General features: G+C 38.2%; 1 protein-coding gene across 1 annotated transcript in view; it reads right to left on the bottom strand.

The window, feature by feature from the left end:
• Positions 1-4,734: 4,734 nt before the first annotated feature.
• Positions 4,735-21,611, bottom strand: part of LOC146455554 (uncharacterized) — a 31,666-nt gene continuing 14,789 nt past the window's right edge. The window contains exons 4-10 of the mRNA XM_085094250.1: positions 21,211-21,611; positions 17,234-17,316; positions 16,934-16,981; positions 10,981-11,079; positions 10,337-10,435; positions 9,143-9,241; positions 4,735-8,833 (exon numbers count right to left, since the gene is read on the bottom strand). The exon at positions 21,211-21,611 is cut by the window's right edge and continues 13 nt beyond it. Of these exons, the coding sequence (XP_084950376.1) occupies positions 6,755-8,833; positions 9,143-9,241; positions 10,337-10,435; positions 10,981-11,079; positions 16,934-16,981; positions 17,234-17,316; positions 21,211-21,611 (2,908 nt within the window). The 3' untranslated portion in view covers positions 4,735-6,754. The remainder of the gene's footprint in view (positions 8,834-9,142; positions 9,242-10,336; positions 10,436-10,980; positions 11,080-16,933; positions 16,982-17,233; positions 17,317-21,210) is intronic.

Raw genomic sequence — 21,611 nt, 5'->3', positions numbered from 1 at the left:
TATCTGATCAAGGCAACTGGGAGCTGGTCATGCTCTGAGATCATAATATATACCCGTGAAGAATAAATGAATATGAATATATGTGTAACATGTATATGCACTGCGGATGAAAGATTTAATAGAGGAAAAGGTTCTCGCAGTTATAAACGCAACCAGAAAAAATTCAGGCAGTTATATAGCTCGTTCAAGCCTGAATTTTTTTCAGGTTTTTTGCAACAGTCTGGTTGCGTATATGACTACGACAACCTTTTCCTCTTTTTAATCTTTCATCCGCAGTGCATATACATGTAACACATATATCCTCTCTTTCTATTTGCATTTTTCTCGTACACGTTTGTTTTCTCACGATGGTTATTGTTAGTTGTTTCTTCAATGGAAATGAGCTATGTGAAAATTCCTATATTTTATCGGGGATGGAAGAATCAATAAATGAGGCCAATGCAGTCACGGAGGCGACCTGAGTAGGCTTGAACGGGATTCCAATCCCCAATCTCTAGGGCTCTATCAACTGAGTCGTCGACTGCCAACTGACTGAATTTTTTCAGGCTTTTTTTTTTTTTTTTGTAGATAACTACGATTTTCTCTCATTTGTTGATTCTCTCACCCTTCGTCCAAATATATGTATTTTATATTCCTTTCCATCTCTTCTAAGTGCTTATAATGTATTACGAATTATGACCAGCTTCCAGTTGGCTTGATAGCTCAGTTGGTAGAGCACTGCACCGGCATCGCAGAGGTCATGGGTTCGAATCCCGTTCAAGCCTGAATTTTTTGCAGACTTTATTTGCGCAGTTGCATAATAAGTTACGTACATAACTGCGACAGTTCAAAATATATGTATTTCATACGAGTCAGTTCCATTTCTTCACCTCTGTGTTTATTAATGATATCATCGCGATTAAATTGACAGTTTTGCTCTTTCAACTCGGTATATTAATTTCAATTTCTTACAGTAATTTATTTGGTTGATCAGTTGCAAAGGTTGCGTTTCAATTCAAACCACACAATCAAGTTAACCCTCAGGTTTGAATAGGACCTGAATTAATTTTTTGTTACAAATTCAAGGGCGTATTCTGTGGAGCTCGTTTGAAACAACCAGCGACAGGTCATGCGTTTCACGCCCCGAAAGCCTGTGTTCCATAACATCGAAAACCATCGTCAGATAGTAGAAATTTACTCTCTCGTTACCAAACGATCACAAAGCGCTGTGTTTCCATCCGACCACAAAAGCTGTCCACCATTCGTTCGTTTTAAGGCCGGTTTGCACCCCATGATTTACCGGCCCGACTGTATCAGAGCGCAAATCGTATATACGGGTATTTAGACACCGGGGGTCATATTCACGAAGCCCTCCCAAGTTATAATGTATCCTTAGCATTTTCCCTTAACAAACCCTTATTGTTGGAATAACAACAGATTATTGTTCAGAAACATACGTACTTAACTTAGGAGCTCTTCAAGAATCTGTCCTCGGCACTTAATTAATTTTGAGTTTTGATAGGCGTGGCGGTTTCTATGAGAGTGTAGGCGCGACCTTACAAAAACAATCCGTGGCATTACGACTGATTTTTTGAATCAGACCAATTTTCGTCTTATACAGCGATCGGCCGTAAATCGGGTTTCAAAATGTTGATGTGACGGATCGTACCTTGTAAACCGCTCCCTGCGGCCCTTAGGCAACAGAACTGGACGAGTATGAAATATTGTAGCAAGTTTCGATCGCATCGGGATCACACAATACTGATTTCTCGAGATCTCTTTGTCACTACTTTTCAAGGATAAATTAATCGACAAAGACGGTACCTTTTTACACAATAAACAGTGCAAAACTCGCGTTTTGATTGGTGTAGCGGAGTTTGTGATTAGTGTATAGACGCACGAATGACGTCATCGAGTGGTGTGACCGGGGCACGTGATCAAGTTTTGGAAACTGTTATTTTGCGAGTAGCTCAGAGTAGCGGTCAAACATAGGAAAATTTTGGCAGGAAAGGAAAACTGCCCGATAAAAAATTGGACAAAGACCGTTGTGAGTGACCTCAACCAGGAAAGGAAAACTAGAACTTTGTTAGTATACGGGCGATTCTAAAAAGACCTGGCAGACTATCAATGAACTTACTTCGCGAAAATCTGGGAAAAAATCAGTGACATCTCTGAAAGTAAATGGAGTATCAATACAAATCCAACTGTGCTGTCGAACCAATTTAATAATCACTTTGCTACTATCGGTCCAGAACTTGCTAGCAATATTGATTCCTCAAATAGTGCTGGTTATCAAAAGTACCTCACTGGCACAGATAAACGGTTTCAGCTTCATCCGACCAGTACAAATAAAGTTCTCTCACTTTTGAATCGTCTAAATAAGTCAAAGGCAGCTGGCCTTGACAAGATATCTGCTAGGCTCATTCGGGAATGTCCCGGGGGGGAATGTGCAGATCTCATTTGCATTCCTATCCGTGATATATTTAACCAGTCAATAAGTCAAGGCATATTTCCGGATGACTGGAAATGCGCAAAGGTCACCCCACTTTTTAAACAGGGCGATCGGGACAACTTAAATAATTATCGTCCAATTTCGGTGATCTCAGTTATGGCCAAGGTCTTTGAAAGAATCGTCTATGATCAATTATATGCCTACCTAGAAGAGCACAATATAATCTGTAAATATCAATCAGGCTTTTGTGCTATTCACTCAACTGTCACGGCTCTCCTTGAGGCCACGGACACTTGGGCGTACAATATTGACCGCGGTAAAATCAATGCCGTTGTTTTCTTAGATCTCAAAAAGGCCTTCGACACAGTTGACCATGAGATCCTTTTATCAAAATTAAGCAATTACGGCATATATGGTAACGCGCACCAATGTTTTAAGTCATATTTAGAGAATCGTACTCAAATGTGCTCCATTAACGGATCGCTCTCTCAAAGCTGTTTATTAAGTTGTGGTGTTCCCCAGGGGACGATTTTAGGTCCATTACTATTTCTGTTATACATCAACGATCTTCCAACAAACTGTCTTTCGAATTGTGAGCCGAGGATGTACGCTGATGACACCCACCTTACATACGCAGGTGATAATGCAGACAATATTCAGTTGCATCTAAATCAAGATTTAGAAAATGTTCACAATTGGCTGGGAGCAAATAAACATACTCTAAATATGACTAAAACCGAGTTTATGCTTATCGGATCTAGTCAGAGGCTAAGTACTCTCACAGAGTCCCCGACATTCGCAATGAATGATTTTCAAGTTAGCCAGGTCACTACTGCAAAATCACTTAGAGTGACCATCGATGACAGACTTGATTGGAGTGGCCAAATTATCGAGAAAGTAACAAAGAAAGTCGCTTCTGGTATTGGGGCCATAAAACAAATAAGGCACCTTGTACCTCAGGGGACCTTACAACTAATATATCAAGCTTTAATACAGCCACATTTTGATTATTGCAACATTGTTTGGGGAAACTGTGGGATAACCTTACGGAATAAGGTTCACAAGCTACAAAACAGAGCAGCCCGTGTTTTGACCTACTCAAGCTATGACGTAGATGCTGGTCACCTTTTCAAACTTCTAGGGTGGAAAAACCTAGCTTGCCAGCAACAATTTCAAAGAGCTACGATGGTTTACAGGTCTCTGCACGGGTTGGCTCCAAACTATCTTAGTTCTAAATTTGAAAGGCGAGAAGTCGCATATAACCTAAGGGACTCTGAAAATAAACTCAACGTTCCATTACCGCGCACAAACTGTTACAAAAACAGCTTCAGCTATAGTGGCGCCATTCTCTGGAACAGTCTTCCTTGTTACTTAAGGGAAGCAGAGTCCCTTGGGCAATTTAAACGATTACTCAAAGAACTGTAAGGCACGGCATTCGTGGAAAGCAGCTTTTATATTTAAATATTTTTATTATATTAGTATTAAGCATTTTTAAAGCTGACGAATTTTGTACCGTGGATAAATAAAGATTATCATATCATATCATATCATATCATATCAAATATTTGTCGAAATATGGCGCCGATAGAAATCCGGTAATGGCGAGTAATCGATTACAAATCGCAGTAAAGCGACTGTAACATTTTGGCGTCAGGATTTCCTTCTGGAATAAAGGTTAGTTTTGAAAATACTGTTAGCGAAATTCTTTCGGATTATACTCTTATTTAGAAGATCACAATTGCATGTGTGTAGTAGTCTAAAACTGAGTTTGCTGGAAAGTTATTGTATAAAACAAATAGATTCCATTTTCCGTAGGTCTGGACTCTGATAACGCAAAGAGGACGTATTAGCCTCTGATGACATATTAAACTCTGACAACGCACAGATTACGTCAAAACGTGGTAAGAACATCAGTCACACTACTCGTAGGGTCCTTCTTTGCACTCACCACGTTTTGACGTCATCCGTACGTTATCAGAGTACAGACGCACGGCAAAATGGAATCTATTTGTTAAGTATTACATGTAAGTATGTCTAAGGAGAACAAAAATGAGTTGGTAGATCCACAGAACGAACGGTCATTAGAGCAATGCTGTGAAATAAGACTTATCTGAGATTACGTTTGGCCCGAATTAGCTTGCACTAAGATGAAGGATGAAGGTTTGCCCAGAAAGAAGACATCAACTGTTTTTGGCTGTACAGTGAGGCATTTGTCAAAAAAAACAAAAAAACAATCAATCAATCAATCCTTTTGTACCATTTGCGATCAAATACAATTAAGGCTAATACAAACTGAGAAAAAATAATTTATTGAAGTGGATGTACACCACGAACAGCGGGTAGTTGACGCTAATAGATCAAGATCTAGAAAGCATTATTAAAATATAAACTTCGTTTCATCCCTTAGTAATGTACAATCAAAAGTTTTCTAATGTTGTAATACAATATACAAAATAGACAGACAATTGTTTAAATACTTATACATTTCAAGTGGAAATTCACTTAGAAAAGTTGCCGATAGACATGTATGCAATTAAAATACAATAAAAATCGACATGCTACGTGAAAAAAATAGGATAATCTTTTTTACAAATTGATAAAAAACAACAACAACAACAGTAAAACAGTCCGTTATGTCAACATTGCTCGGGGATTACGATAGTTTGTTTGTTTTTATTTCCTTTTTACAAACTTTCCCGCTCAGTCTGTGCGTTTCTGGATGAAACTCATTGCAGTGAAGTGGGACTACAACATATCTACACTGTTGTTCATTTTTAACGATACGGGAAGCCTCCATGTGAAATTATAATTGGAAATATGTCAGTGTACTTTGGACAACCTGAAACAAGAATGAAACGGGCCAAAATAATTAAACGGCCTCGTCCATTTTCCGTTTGAAAGTTCCATTTGAGAACTTTTGGACGACTTTTCCAGAGTTATTTTCTAGCTGGAAGTTTTAAATTTGGTAAAACAAACTCGTCTCGCTATTCAACGTTTAGAAAAACGTTTTGGAATTTTAAGATAGATGACTACTGCGTAAAGAGCCACGCAGAGTCGGCCTCTTATCGATGTACAACCGCCAATAGAAAATTGCATGTTCTGACGCCAAACAATTCCTTCCATACTTCCTTTGCCTTAGGGTGCCATAGAAATTTTAGCTTGTATTATATTTCTACCCGAATTTTGAAAAAGGTGGCCAATGAGGCCTTGAGCACTTTTCGCGAAACGACAGCGTAACACGGTTTTTGGGCTCCAAGAAGGAGGGTTGTCCCGTTCTAATCAACTTTCGATAAACATGGTATTTCATCCAGGAAGTAGTAATATTTTCTCAAGTCCGGCCCAATATCCTAGAACCAACTCGTAGCGTTATCAGTTGTCTTATTTTCAGTTTCAATGTCCTTTCTAAGGCTAGATTTTAAATAACGACTAATTTGTCTATTGTGCTCTGCTGTAAACCTAATTTAAGTTGACAGAATTGCCGAATCCTCTGAGCATATTTGGAATATATAAAGGCAAGCTGAATTACCAGAATTACCCCGAACGTCCCTACAGCGCTACACTGAAGCAACATAAGGAGTTAACGGCATGTCAGAGATCCACATTTGTTGAAAAATTATTTCTGCTTCGCCTCCGCGGATGAGTTACAACGACCCTGTACCCTGGCATACATGTAGTGCAACGAGTACCCCACAGCGAGTTTAATCCTCTCCGAAGCTTTTCCCCGCTCAACAGCGCCCGAGCTGTAAAGATTGAACTTCCGCGCATCGCCAGCACATTGCGAAGTCTCATTCACAACATACGTTGCAAGTCTTGCTTCCGACTACTGCACTCTCTTATGGCTTCTCGTCTTTCCCCAGTGCTTCTGGTGTTTCTAATTTCTCTTCTGGTATTTCTAGCATTTCTATCTCTGTGTCTGTACCACTGGTAATTCGTACTTCTTCTTCCTCTGTCTCAAACTCGCTAAGAAGCGAAGGCCAGGCAGCTTTGTGCAATAGTGGATCTTTTGCATGACTCAAGCAGAACAGTGACTACTTACAAGGCTTTTGAAAACAGTATCAGAACACTAGATCTGGCAGGTCTACTATGATCGAGTGAGCTTTTCACACAATACGAATTATTGTAGTTTTTTATATCCATTTATTTCTTTATTGTAAATTTTTGTTTTACGTATGATGATTAATTTGTATTAGAAATTTAAATTTTACCTAGTATGCCATTTGATGTTTTTTAATTTGTATTAGTTATTTTAATCTTTTAGTGTGAAATACCTGTAAACTAGCTGGTGAGCCTCGCTTGCTGGTCTCACAAAAGCTAACCGTATTTTCACAATAAACTGCTATTATTATTTATTATTATTATTATTATTATTATTATTATTACTATTATTATTATTATTATTGCAACCTTTCCAAGTTTTTCTCTCTCCGCCTCGCGACGACGCGGAGGCCTATCAGGTTTGTGGAATAGTGGATCTTTTGCAACCTTTCCAAGTTTTTCTCTCTCCGCCTCGCGACGACGCGAAGGCCCTTCAGGTTTGTGCAATAGTGGATCTTTGGCAACCTTTCCAAGTTTTTCTCTCTCCACCTCGCCAAGACGCGAAGGCCCAGCAGGTTTGTGCAATAGTGGATCTCTTTGGTATATAGACACTCGTGCGCTGTTTTCAAGTAACATCTTCGCGAGAGTCTCATTACTTTTGCTGATAGCAAGATCGAGTGGGGTTTCGCCAAAGACATTCAGCAGGTTAATGTTGCATCCTGATTGAATTAGCAACTTAGAAATGTTGATAAATCCTCTACGGGCGCATACATGAAGTGGTGTATCTCCCATACAGCCTTTAATGTTCACATCCGCGTCGTTTTTAAGCAACAGCTTGACGAGATTTTCATCATTTTTCTCAACTGCAATATGAAGTGGGGTTTTGCCAGCTGTATTCCTTAAGTTGATGCTACATCTCGACTCAATTAGTAATTGAGAAATGTTGAAAAATCTTCTACGAGCAGATACATGAAGTGGTGTATTTCCATTACGGTCTTGAATGTTCACACCCGCGTCGTTTTTAAGCAACAGCTTGACGAGACTTTCATCATTTTCCTCAACTGCATTATGAAGTGCGGTTTGACTATCACAGTCCGTTCCGTCGGTTCTGTATCCCGACTCAATTAGCAACTTAGCAATGTTGATACATTTTCTGACGGCGCATACATGAAATGGTGTATGTCCATTCCAGTCTTTCATGTTCAAATCTGCGTCGTTTTTAAGCAACAACTTGACAAGTGTTTCATCATTTTCCTCAACTGCAATATGAAGTGGGGTTTTGTCATACAAGTTCTGCACGTTGATGTTACATCCTGCTTCAATTAGCAAATGAGAAAAGTTGACAAACCCTCTACGGGCAGCTTCATGAAGTGGTGTATCTTCCTTATAGTCTTTAACGTTCACATCCGCATTGTTTTTAAGCAACAGCTTGACGAGAGTTTCATTATTTTTCTCAACTGCAAGACGAAGTGACGTTTTGCCATCTGTGTTCCTTAAGTTGATGCTACATCTCGACTCAATTAGTAATTGAGAAATGTTGAAAAATCCTTCACGAGCAGATACATGAAGTGGAGTATTTCTTTTCCTGTCTTGAATGTTCACATCCGCGTTGTTTTTAAGCAACAGCTTGACGAGAGTTTCATCATTTTTCTCGACAGCAAGATGAAGCGGGGTTTTGCTTTGTTTGTCCCCCAGGTTGATGTTGCATCCTGACTCAATAAGCAAATGGATAATGTGAAAAAGGCCTTGATGAACTGACAACAGCAATGGTGTGCATCCGTCAGTGTTTGCGATAATCGCATCAGCTCCATGCTCCAAAAGCAGGCGAGTGGCCATGTAGTTGTTAGAATAAGCCGCGAACAACAAAGGTGATGCTTTATCATCGGTTCTTTGAGCATTAACATCCGCACCAAGATCAATGAGGGTCTTGATCAACATACTTGAAGATGATTGACTTGCCCACAAAAGAGGCGTGCAATTGCTTTCTGCTGGAATATTGATATCTATGCCGTCATGCAACACAAGCTCTATCACCTTTTCCGCATCGTCTATGTTTGCACACCAGTGTAGCTCACTTAGCGTTTTGACTTTCTCGACCATGCCTTGGTAAAGTTGGTCAATATCACTATGACCTGAACGTCTCCTTTCCAGACTTGACAAAATTTCAGCGGCAGATTTTCCAGAAAACGCGTTAGCGTCGTTTCCTGTTGTTTCAACATTCATCTCTTTCACGAAGTCATCGAGAAGGACACTCGCTTTGGAAACGATGCTGTAGTCCCCTTCTAAGACAGCCGCCTGCAGCAGGTTAAAGCCCGACCGTCTGTCCACGTTAAAGATAGCCTTGCGCGCTAGTGTCTTCAGACTGAACTGCAATTTAAAAAATGTAAAAAGTTTTAAGATGAATTTTGTTATTTAATGCGTTGGATACTCCTTTGTTATTAACCTTCTTATCGGTTTTCACACTAAAATAAACAAATGCATTAATCGTTTAAATCGAAAACCATATATTGCAGTCACAAAGATTGAATTACATATCTTATTAACATGGATAACTAAGGCCATAAGTCCATAAATGAACACCTAAATAAATAAGTAAATAAATTATAATGAATAAGCTGGTTACTCTCTACATTTCCCAAGGTAGCTCCAGAAAAATCGACAGAAAGTGACTCTTACCGGTCGCTGAAAACTTGAATTGGCGTTATTCTCCCGTAGCAACTGCACTATGGATCGGTGATTTTGGCGTTCAGCTTTCTGAAGAGCTGTGCGTTGAAACTAAAGATACAGAAAGATTACAAGGTCAATATACATACCCTCTATAATTGTAATACTAACACAATATTTAGCCACACAAATGTGACCCTTTCAGATCTGTACGCAGGGAAATTTGGTCAGTAAGTGAAAAAACACGCATTTTAACGTTAGTGACAACTCACTTCTACCGAGACTAGAAATTACAATTAAACACGTTCTGAAGCTTCCGCTCCTACCAGAAGGGTTTTGTTCATTAGCAAGAATGAAGTGTTTTCCCATTTTATGTCAAGTCCCCAGGACGTCCAGATGTACCTGGACAGCGGATGTGGCTGTGTACGGTCTTCTTTTAACCTCATTCCTAACGGTTTGCATGTCTCTCCGGTGTAGTCTTATTTGCAGGTATCGCACTCGATATCATATACCATATCACAGACCTTGTCCGTGTTCGGCGTATGTTTAGACCAGCAGGGACTTAAGTGTGTTCTTCAGTCCACTGTAGGTGGGAATCCCGTACTTCTTAAAGACGCCAGACCAGTGTTCTATCAATTTGCTGGTATTGCCACGCCTTTTTCCTTCTCCTTCCAGATCTTACTTGGAACGAGTCTTCGCCGGTGAAGCATATTTTCACACAGCACGTTATATCTTGCTTTTACACGTTTACTTATATGGAGTTTGAAAGGCCTACCTCTCAAGCCATTGGCTCCGAGGGCCTCCCTAAAATGTTCGCGATCCTGTTCTCTGTCTTTTTTTCTCAGTGACTAGGATTTCGGCTTTGTTCAATTAAATGTGGAAAACAGACCTCTTGAGTTGTATGCGATGATTGGACTGGAAGTTTAGATACTGGTCGGTGTGAGTGGGTATCCTGTGGACAGTGGTCTTGATGATCAAGTAATCTCCCACATCATGCCACATGGATCTGGGTATCCTCGAAAACTAAGACCCCATCCCCATCCATTTCTATGGTAAATTGTGTGTGCGGGATGATGCTGTCCAGGTGTTCAGTGAAGCATTCAGTGTTGTTACAGTGCAACTCAGTGTTTAGTTGTAATTTCTAGTCTCCGGAGAAATTAATCAACTTTATTTCTTATGCAATAATTTACCCTCTATCTAACTCACCCTGTCTAGAGCATTGACATTTGCCCCATGTTCTAACAACAGTCTGACAACAGATTCCTGTCCATACCAACAGGCAAGGTGAAGAGGCGTCAGAGAAAACTGGCAAAAATAAAGAAAGCACAGAGATATTACATGGGGTTTCACAATGGCTATATTTGATCGCAACCAGAAAGCAAATTTTCAACAGATTAAACTGCGGAACATCGTATAACCAGCCAGCAGTTAAATCCATGGTATAAAAGGACTGAACCACTATTGAAATGTGGACGATGTAGCAGCTCTCAAAAGGTCTCACGTCATTGGCTTACAACCCTTCTAGAGAAGAACAAAACAAACAAACAAACAAACAAACAAACAAACAAAAAAAACCAGAACAATACTTTCAACCCTAAAACCATTAGCAGCTGCTATACAATGAAGGCGATTACAAGCTTACGAGAGCTGCTACATAGAATTAGCCATTACAGGTACATTAAAAGGTAAGGTTGCTACACAAACGATACAATGCAATAAAACACAAGACTGGTAGTACACTACAATGCAATGCGACGCGGTACAATTCAACGCAAAACAACGCGATGCAAAATAATACAAAAAACACAAACGTCTGCACGTTAATCTCCACAATTGGAATATATTTAAACCTGGTCTATTTGGTCCACATCTTCACCACTATCAAGAAGCATTTTGACAGTTTCAGATTGACCACTGATTGAAGCTTTGTGAAGAGCAGTTCTTGATGCCTGTTGATAATAAACACATCGACCTTAGGGTAGATAAAGGACTTATGAAATCCTGACGATAGCAATTACTCGGGTAATACGTGATCATAACACCCTTTAAAGTCACGAGTTTAGGATAAAATTCAGTAGTAAGGCCGGTATATAATTAATGTGAGTTCTTGGAAACAAATCAGAGTATTTCTGTTGAGTGCTTGGCAAAGAACTAATTGAGGAATTTTGTTAGTATTTGAGCTTCGTGTTTTATGCAATGGAACAATTGCCTTGGCTGGCGTTTATGTTGCCAGGCGCAAGAGGCTTATGGTTTTTTTTTTTCAGTTCTTCTTTCTCTTATTCAGTGCAGAAGCAAAGACTATCCTATGCTTACCATTTTTTAAGTAAACAGGGCAGTAAATTGTCAAGTGAGGAGCTTAAGAAACCTCCAACTTGAAATAAATTAATCTGAAATTATCGAGAATATCGTATTCTTTCAAACAGCGCTCGAAACCAAATTTCAATGCCAAACAAAACGAGATTTTATCACCGTCAAATCTACCTTTAATTTGCCTGCGCACAATTATTTTGGAATTCGTGATGCCATAAGGTTGCCTATTGTTTCACAGAGGAGAACCTCTGCTCCTCCATAAGCGGCAACTATACTGATCATGACGAAAGTCGAAAATGGCAGAATGAAGGTAAAATGGACAATAGTAATATCCAAGTTTTGCACCTTAAGAGCCGTTGTCAGTAACTTTCGAGAATCCGGCGACAGAAGCGAAAATTCGATTTTTTTTTTATTTGCCCCAAAAGACCCTTTTGGTGAACTATTTTCAAAAATAATATTCAAAAGTTCCAGCGAATTTTTTTTTCGGCAAAAATTAGGAAAGTTCGAAATCGGCCTCAACGTGCCCGATGGCCCGATTGAAATTATGCAAATTAGTACATTTTCAAAACTCTCGTTCAAGACAAGGCAACGTTTTCTCGAGTTGAAACTTTCACAATCGTTTTTACATCCCTTTTGCTTGCTTCCAAACTATATTTTATCTCGACCTGAACATTCTTTCATTTGAAGTTAGCAACGTAAAGAATACAATGTTTGCTATTTCTTAGATAGGGTGATTTTAGCCATATTTCAGATGACCATATCATCGGGGGTATACGAATATACTGGTAATGAAATAACTTTTTTGAACGGGTAATTTTTCTTATTTATCATGTTAAAATATTTAGTTTGGCCCGTGAAAAGCGAGCGCGCTAGGTCGAGATGTGTGGAATGCACTTTGACACAATTCGCCATTTCAGCACTTCATGTTCCTCCTGTAACTTTGCACGTGTCAATACAGTTCACGGAAGCTTTTAGATAAAAGCCAAGGTCTCTAGTTTCATTTCATGCTTTAATACACGTAAATAACTAGCTTTAAACTTGAGAGCTCCCCATATTAGCATTAAGTCATCAAATGATTCGTTTCAGGTGAAATTTTCGAGTTTATATTGAGCCGTTCAAGTGAGATGAAAGAGCCGTTCCCAGGGAAACAACTTGAAATCAGTGAAATTAATACCCTGTCTCTCAAATCATGCTACACTTCCAAACTACCGTTATTTTTAAGCTAGAAAGTGTAAATGCTCCCTTTTTGCGTGACCTAAAACAGAATTTGCCTTAAATATTACGAATAAAGTCCACTGCAATAAAAAACTGAAAAAATCGCGCACCGACGTAAATGTAAACATCAGCCGTTTCTCAACTCGCCACATGGGTGAAACGCGTCCGTTGTTTTACCTCTGTATACATTTATGACCAGAAAGTAGAAACAAAAATTCTTCTCTATGCCCATCTATATAAAAACACTTGCCAACCAAGCTTTTGTTTTTCTGAGTGTTTGTCGAAAATACTGAAGAATAGTGCACCATTGTTACTGACTACTTGACTCATTCAATTACAACCGGATAACATGACTGAATACTAGATATAAAAAAATGCTCTTACTTCTCTGCAATCGTTACTCACATTATATCCGGCAATATCACATCCCAGAGGCAAGGCTGAAAGTTGTCTCAAATTTCGCATATTAAAAATTTAAAGTTTTGAACAACGCGAACAACTTTCATTGCGTGACAAGTGAAATGTGATACGCAAGCGCGCGAAAAGCACAGGAAGTAAGCTATGTCAACATTTGCGCTTGTGATGACAGTGCGAAAATAATTTTTGAAATTACAAGAAGAAACTAAGACAAGTCAAGGTCTGCAAGGTATATTTGATTGCCGGATTGAAACGAAAATCATGTATCCCCCCGGGGGGGGACTTTACCGAATTCTCATCAACAACAACAACAACAACCTTTATTTTCCTCAAAATAAAGCCGAAATTAACTAAAATGAAAAGTAAACAAATCAAGAGCTTTCGAGGTCTCGATGCGGTATTTCAATACTATCCTCAAACAAAAAGCTAATATATTTAGGAGAGTAATGTTTTTCTTTCGCCATGGAACCTCTCCGTGCGGATCGATCAACTCAAAAAATGCGCAATATTTGCAATGTGTTATGCTTAATCAATGCAAAAAGGGCGTTCGCTCGCACCTATACAGGCACAAAAGATCCGGCCTATGAAGAAATTCAGGACGAAATAGTGTTGTTGCTAGAAAGGGCAGGTAAAGTGTTTTCATTTGAGTTAAACTAAGAGCATGAAAGAACATTTTATTTCCTTTTCTGATTTTCCCCTATTTTTTTAGAATCGTTGTTCATCATGATCAATGTATGCACTGTGGCTTAACCTAATCCAAATGGAACTCGTAATTACGTTATATCTTCAACCAATTCCATATAAAGACCACTATAAATTGAATAATCACTAGACTCTGGTACACAGGTTCAAAAGATACTCTCACTGGCCTTTCAAAGGCTGTTTGTGTGGTGGATACTCTGGAGCACGCTAGGAGGATTTAACAAAGACAACGTCAGACTTGAACAGTGACGGCCCGTAAGAGATAACACCGTCTTTTAGACCGAACACGAACATCTGAGAAATACCAGCCGTGCCCCTTGTCCTTTGACACTAGTGCGCGCTAGAAAATAAATTAAGGTTAAACTCTTATCTTAAAATTCGATCAGCTCTACCGTCAGCAATAATGCAGAATAATGTTGTGTATTTCCAGTTAACATTTTATCACCATCATTGACTCATCTCAAACTGACATTAAAGCTACGTTAAATATTTGACTGCAATAGGCCTTATCACGGTTTTCGACGCCATTTTGAAGAGTAGGCAAACAGGCTTGAAATAACAGTGTTTGTATGGAAATTCGAAGTCAAATAATTTTCATAAAATGATAAAACATTGCTGCTGAAAAATTCATGAATTGGAAACTTTTGGCATTAGGAAAAGGATTTTAAGAAAAAAAATTGGAGGGATGTAACTGTGCCAGAAAGCGTCCAGTCGTGTTTTGAACTTTCCATACATTTTCCTGTATTTTTTTTCCTGCGAACTATTTTTAGTACTTCAGTTCACGGCTGGTTCACTTTACAGACAAATGTATGGAAAGTTCAAAACACGACTGGACGCTTTCTGGCACAGTTACATCCCTCCAATTTTTTTTCTTAAAATCCTTTTCCTAATGCCAAAAGTTTCCAATTCATGAATTTTTCAGCAGCAATGTTTTATGAAAAATTATTTGACATCGAATTTCTATACAAACACTGTTATTTCAAGTCTGTTTGCCTACTCGTCAAAATGGCGTCGAAAACCGTGATAAGGCCTATTGTATTTTAACAAGTTAACCTGAAAAGAATTCTTTTTTTTTTTTTTCGTTCCATTCATGGTAAACGTCCTTATTGCATTGATTAACCGTATAACACATTGCAAATCTTGCGCACCTTTTGAGCTTGATCCACAACTTTTGAGCATTGATCCATGGCGAAAGACAAACTTCACTCTCCTAAGTGTATTAGCTTTTTGTTTGAGGATAGTATTGATATACCGCATTGAGGTTTCAAAAGGTCTTAATTTGTTGACTTGATTTGTAAATTAATTTCGGTTTTACTTTTCCTGTAATGTTATTGATGAGAATCCGACACGGACAATACAGAGTGAATCTCGGAGGAGGAAAACTACATGATTATCGTTTCAGTCCATTAAATATACCTTGCAAACCTTGACTTGTCTCAATTTCATCTTGTAATTTCAAATTATTTTCGCACTGTCATCACTGACAAGCGCAAATATTGACAAAGCTTATTACTGTTCTTTTCGCGCGCTTGCGTATCACATTTTACTTGTCACGCAATGAAAGTTATTCGCGTTCCTGCGTTGTTCAAAACTTTAAATTTCTAATATGCGGAATTTGAGACAACTTTCAGCCTTGCCTCGGGGATGTGACATCGCCGTATATAATGTGAGTAACGATTGCAGAGAAGTAAGAGCATTTCTTTATATCTAGTATTCAGTCATGTTATCCGGTTGTAATTGAATGAGTCAAGTAGTCAGTAACAATGGTGCACTATTCTTCAGTATTTTCGACAAACACTCAGAAAAACAAAAGCTTGGTTGGCAAGTGTTTTTATACAGATGGGCATAGAGAAGAATTTTTGTTTCTACTTTCTGGTCATAAATGTATACAGAGGTAAAACAACGGACGCGTTTCACCCATGTGGCGAGTTGAGAAACGGCTGACGTCGGTGCGCGATTTTTTCAGTTTTTTATTGCAGTGGACTTTATTCGTAATATTTAAGGCAAATTCTGTTTTAGGTCACGCAAAAAGGGAGCATTTACACTTTCTAGCTTAAAAATAACGGTAGTTTGGAAGTGTAGCATGATTTGAGAGACAGGGTATTAATTTCACTGATTTCAAGTTGTTTCCCTGGGAACGGCTCTTTCATCTCACTTGAACGGCTCAATATAAACTCGAAAATTTCACCTGAAACGAATCATTTGATGACTTAATGCTAATATGGGGAGCTCTCAAGTTTAAAGCTAGTTATTTACGTGTATTAAAGCATGAAATGAAACTAGAGACCTTGGCTTTTATCTAAAAGCTTCCGTGAACTGTATTGACACGTGCAAAGTTACAGGAGGAACATGAAGTGCTGAAATGGCGAATTGTGTCAAAGCGCATTCCACACATCTCGACCTAGCGCGCTCGCTTTTCACGGGCCAAACTAAATATTTTAACATGATAAATAAGAAAAATTACCCGTTCAAAAAAGTTATTTCATTACCAGTATATTCGTATACCCCCGATGATATGGTCATCTGAAATATGGCTAAAATCACCCTATCTAAGAAATAGCAAACATTGTATTCTTTACGTTGCTAACTTCAAATGAAAGAATGTTCAGGTCGAGATAAAATATAGTTTGGAAGCAAGCAAAAGGGATGTAAAAACGATTGTGAAAGTTTCAACTCGAGAAAACGTTGCCTTGTCTTGAACGAGAGTTTTGAAAATGTACTAATTTGCATAATTTCAATCGGGCCATCGGGCACGTTGAGGCCGATTTCGAACTTTCCTAATTTTTGCCGAAAAAAAAATTCGCTGGAACTTTTGAATATTATTTTTGAAAATAGTTCACCAAAAGGGTCTTTTGGGGCAAATAAAAAAAAAATCGAATTTTCGCTTCTGTCGCCGGATTCTCGAAAGTTACTGACAACGGCTCTTAAAGTGTTTTGTAATTTGTTCAGACAAAATTTGAAATTAGACGTGTTACCACAGATTTAATTCAAAGAGTGGAGTTAGTTAAAAGAGTGGAGGTTCTTTTTAATGTCCTCTACATAGCCTCTTTTTGAATACCATGTAATTCATTCATTCAAAGACTAGCTCGTTCTTGATATTAAGCTCCTAGTAATGTAAAATCTAAAATGTATATATACATATACCAACTTTACTCTTACTTTGGCCTTTTCTGCTCTAATCATCCAGTTCATAACCTGTTTCCCATCCTGTAAACAGGGTAAAGAAAAGTTAGAAACATCATCGTGCTAAATTCTCTTAAAATTTACGTGACATAAACAAATACATCATTCGCCTTAAAACAAAACAAAACAACAACAACAAAACACCCCTTCACATCCACACAACTAAGTGGGTTTTCAATTCCTGGTGTAACACCTCTGCCAAAGGGTCACCTGTACACGCATATATTCACTACCATCAGTTTCTTATGGTGTTCAACAAAAGTGAAAAGGTTCTACCTTCTGAAATTCATCAGTTTGTCTTGAGTCCTTTCTTGTTTGATCAGTGTGTTCAGGTAGAAAGCCACTGCTACTTGCTTCCCCTGGTTAAATAACATTAAATTGTCAATCTGTTTAATTGTACAAAATGAGATAGTCGATTTGGGAAATTCTGTATTGCATTCAATCCCGTTGACCATGGCCACTATGGCTATAGAGTGTGTGCACGACGGCCATGTTGGAGGACCGAAACAATACAATGATTTTCCTTTGGGAAATATATTCTATTTTTATGCAAATATCTTCTATTGTTTTAGTCCTCCAACATGGCCGCCGTGCACACACTCTATACAGCAAAAGTAAGCCACCGACTTTCAAACAACCAAAGCTACACTAAAGAAGAAAGAAGGTACATTTCAAGCTCAGTAATGAAATAACAAAGGTGCATTTTCGATGGGCAAAGAATCACGTTTTACCAAAGAGCAACAGACACTAAACAAACTCTCAAGGTGTTCAAGAATAGGGCTTTGAAAAGTAATTTCCAAACAGCCAAATTTGAATGCCCTTACAATTGCATCTTCTAACTGCTTAATTAAGAACCCACTCACTCCTTCTTATGGCTGATTGCTTGGACGAAATGTGTTATATTTCATGTACAGATCTATGTGCTGTTTGAAATGCTTACTAAATATCTTCTGTTGCTTTACATCTAGATGTTGTGTCGTGACTTTAAGCTTCAGTAACATAGTACATGAAAATCAAATGTAACTTAGAAGTTAAAGTTTAATTCCAAAGCAAGCTACGTTTTTTACATACTGTAGTAATAGACAAAAATGTATCCTAGTTCATGTGTTAAGTAAGACAAGAAAATGTACCCCATCGCAACAAGCATATTAACGAACAAAATCTGCAGCGCACACTAAATCTGGCCAAATTTGGAACCTTTGTTAATTATTGGCCAAAGAACCACATACCGTGTAACACGAAAATTTTGCGGGATTTTTATTTTGCGGATTGGCGATTTTTTGTGGTTTGCGGGAACAAGTTTTTGTGGTTTGAGATGAATGAAATTTCTGCTGGGAACTAATTTTTGTGATTCTCTGTTCAAGCAGCAAAACACTTTTAAGAGGAAGAAACCTTAATATTTTCAACTTTTATTGTATGGTGTGTTGAGTCACAGTTCACTCTACTTACATATTACACTGTAATGCCTTATGCACAAAGAAAATGAACAACAACAAAACAAAACAAAAAGCCTACCCCTACCATGCACAACAAAACGCTGTTTCATTAATACGGTTTAATAATACAGACTAGATACAGACTACCGAATGTATCTAAGCAACGTGGTTGCTTTTTCGAATGGAAAATCATCTTAATGTTCTTGTTTAAGGAGGCTCGAGGCAGTTTTTACGGACTTAGGGTGAAAGTTTTGAAATTACAATCTCGCATACAAGATAAACTTCGATCTCCTTCATACTACGTCATCATTTCAACAAATGATCAAAGTTAATTTTCTCATTGGTTTCCAAGCAACAGCTATTACCATAGCAACGAAAGCGCATAGCCTCTCATTTTAAACATTGCCGATTATCTCGAGATCTAGTCAGACACTTTATGACGAAACTTTAGGGATTTAAACTACTCAATCTAGACACCTTGTAGGCGAAATTAGAAAAAAATCTGTAAGAGCGTTTTCAAGTAAATAATGAATCAATTTTTACGGGGTGATTTTGTTTATTCCAGGATTTTTCGCCAATATATCTGGCAAAATAAAACTTGACACTTTGTCTTTTCTGTCAAAGGGTCCTGATAGTAAAACATTCTAAATGTATGTTGAGCTTCATGGGTGTCTCCAATTTTAAGATATTTATGTTTGAAAACAGTTAAAATAAAGCGCAGATGAATGTAAAAGTTCCTACTTTGCATAATTCGAGATATCTTTAAAATACCCCGGCAATTTTTTCTGTTAAATTACGAGCGGTTAGAGTGAGAATTCTTTTCGATAGTCACGCAAGTCTTAGGCGCAAGAACCGAAACCGGTGTTAGATAAGAAGGTTGAATCTTGGCCAAGTTTCAGTCATTATTCGCTTTCTCCGAACAAGAATTTTATTTTGTCTATCCCGGTCTGTCCACTTTTATTCACGTGCTGTGAATATTTATGATTACGTGAAGTCGTGCAAAAGGTAACATTTACATAAATATATGCTCCTGCTTCTCAAGTCTTCCATTGTAAATTTTACCTTTTGCACGACTTCACGTCATGATAAATATTCAAAGCACGTGAATAGCAGTGAAATAGACCGGGACAAACAAAATAAAATTCTTGTTCGGAGAAACCGAATAACGACTGAAACTTGACCAAGATTCAGCCTTCTTATCTAACACCAATTTCGGTTCCTGAGCCTAAAACTTGCGTAGATAAAGAAAAGAATTATTACTTTAACCGCTTGTAATTTAACAGAAAAATCTGTGGGGGCATTTTAAAGATATCTCGATTTATGCAAAGTAGGAACTTTTTCATTCATCTGCGCTTTATTTTAACTGTTTTCAAACATAAATATCTTAAAATTGGAGACACTCATGAATGTTTTACTATCAGGAAAGACCCTTTAACAGAAAAGACAAAGTGTCAAGTTTTATTTTGCCAGATATATTGGCGAAAAATCCTGGAATAAACAAAATCACCCCGTAAAAATTGATTCATTATTTACTTGAAAACGCTCTTACAGATTTTTTTCTAATTTCGCCTACAAGGTGTCTAGATTGAGAAGTTTAAATCCCTAAAGTTTCGTTATAAAGTGTCTGACTAGATTTTGAGATAATTGACAATGTTTAAAATGAGAGGCTATGCGCTTCCGTTGCTATGGTAATAGCTGTTGCTTGGAAACCTATGAGAAAATTAACTTTGATCATATGTTGAAATGATGATATAGTATGAAGGAGATCGAAGTTTATCTTGTATGCGAGATTGTAATTTCAAAACGTCCACCCAAAGTCCAAAAAAACTGCCTCGAGCCTCCTTAAGTGCAATATTTCGTCCCGGTGGAGGGGAGGTTTTAATTTGAATGAAAGGAGTTAATTTTTGCGGCGTTTTATTTTGCGGGTTTTTTTTTTCTGCGGGAACTTATTTTGCGCGTTAAAACTTAAAACTCACAAAATTTTCTTTCTACATGATAAAACCTTTTGCATCAAAGTAATATACGGAATGAGCGTTCCCCGTTCTCAGGATCTGTAGATCAGGGTGGATCAGCGATCAATCCTCAAGATGACGTCATAAGTACGAATAGATCAGTAGAGCCAAAAATAGTGACGTCATTGTAGGAAACAACGGATCTGGAAGGCTTGCCTAAGCTTGCCCAGACTGCCAAGGTAGATGCTCACTGACAGGTTTTTGAAGGAGATATTGATGGAATCGCTCATACAATAGAAAACTCTTTCCGGTTCATTGATTCCTTGCTGTTAAATTGTGCATGTTGATAATGGAGCACACAAAGTAATTAAACACACAGAGATTTCACAATATGTACAGAGCGTGTTCATTCACGTGACTACTGGCCATATTGGATTACTGAAACAAAAGAAAGCATTTGCATAAAAATAGAGTTCAATTCCCAGAGGTTTAGTTTGGACCACCAACATGGCCACCAATTCTTTGTTTTGGGACACCAACATGTCCGTTGTGACGTCATGTGAAAACACCCTATATCACAATAAAGTTGATTATAGGTTTGACGTTGATGACTATCCACCATTACTTACATCATCAGCGGTCAACTCGCTCTTAGCTATCAAATCGGAGACTAACACTCCTGGATAACCTCTCTTTTTTCACTGTCCGTTAGCCACTAATTATGCAAGCATGCAGTGACCCGGATCCAAAACCTACAGTTGCATACAAACTCTACAGAAATGCCCATGGGACAACCTTTAAAAGTCTACTATTTAACAAAACCAATAGACGGCTTAAGTTGATAGAAATCATAACCAACACTTACCAGACGTTTCCACAAAAGCCTTTCTGCACATCAAGTAATTTTCCTCCGCCATGGTTATCCTCAATCTAACTGTGTCCAAGTCGAGTTTCCTCTTAATTTCATCAGTAACAAGATACCTCTCAGCAACTTCACTTAGATGACCAGAAAGATAGTCACTCCACAGATGCTCAAGACTTTCTAAGGTAGGGCAATGCACAATAATTTCTAAAGAGCCCTTCCCGATAGTCACAAGGCCCAAATTGTAATGGTCCTCTAGATGTTGAAAAAAAGCTCCAACTCGTTCTAGTTCGGGTGCAAGATTGTGGGATTTCACATATTGTTCTCCTACAGTTCCTAAAAGGCTATAGAGATAGTCCTTCTTTTCATCACTTAGATCTTGGCCAGTAACTTCAATTAGAATC

This window comes from Pavona decussata, unplaced genomic scaffold, assembly GCF_977016875.1.
Source record: "Pavona decussata unplaced genomic scaffold, jaPavDecu1.1 SCAFFOLD_273, whole genome shotgun sequence".
Lineage (NCBI taxonomy): Eukaryota > Metazoa > Cnidaria > Anthozoa > Scleractinia > Agariciidae > Pavona > Pavona decussata.
Note: the sequence above shows the minus strand (reverse complement) of the source record. Positions and strands in the feature narration are given on the sequence as shown.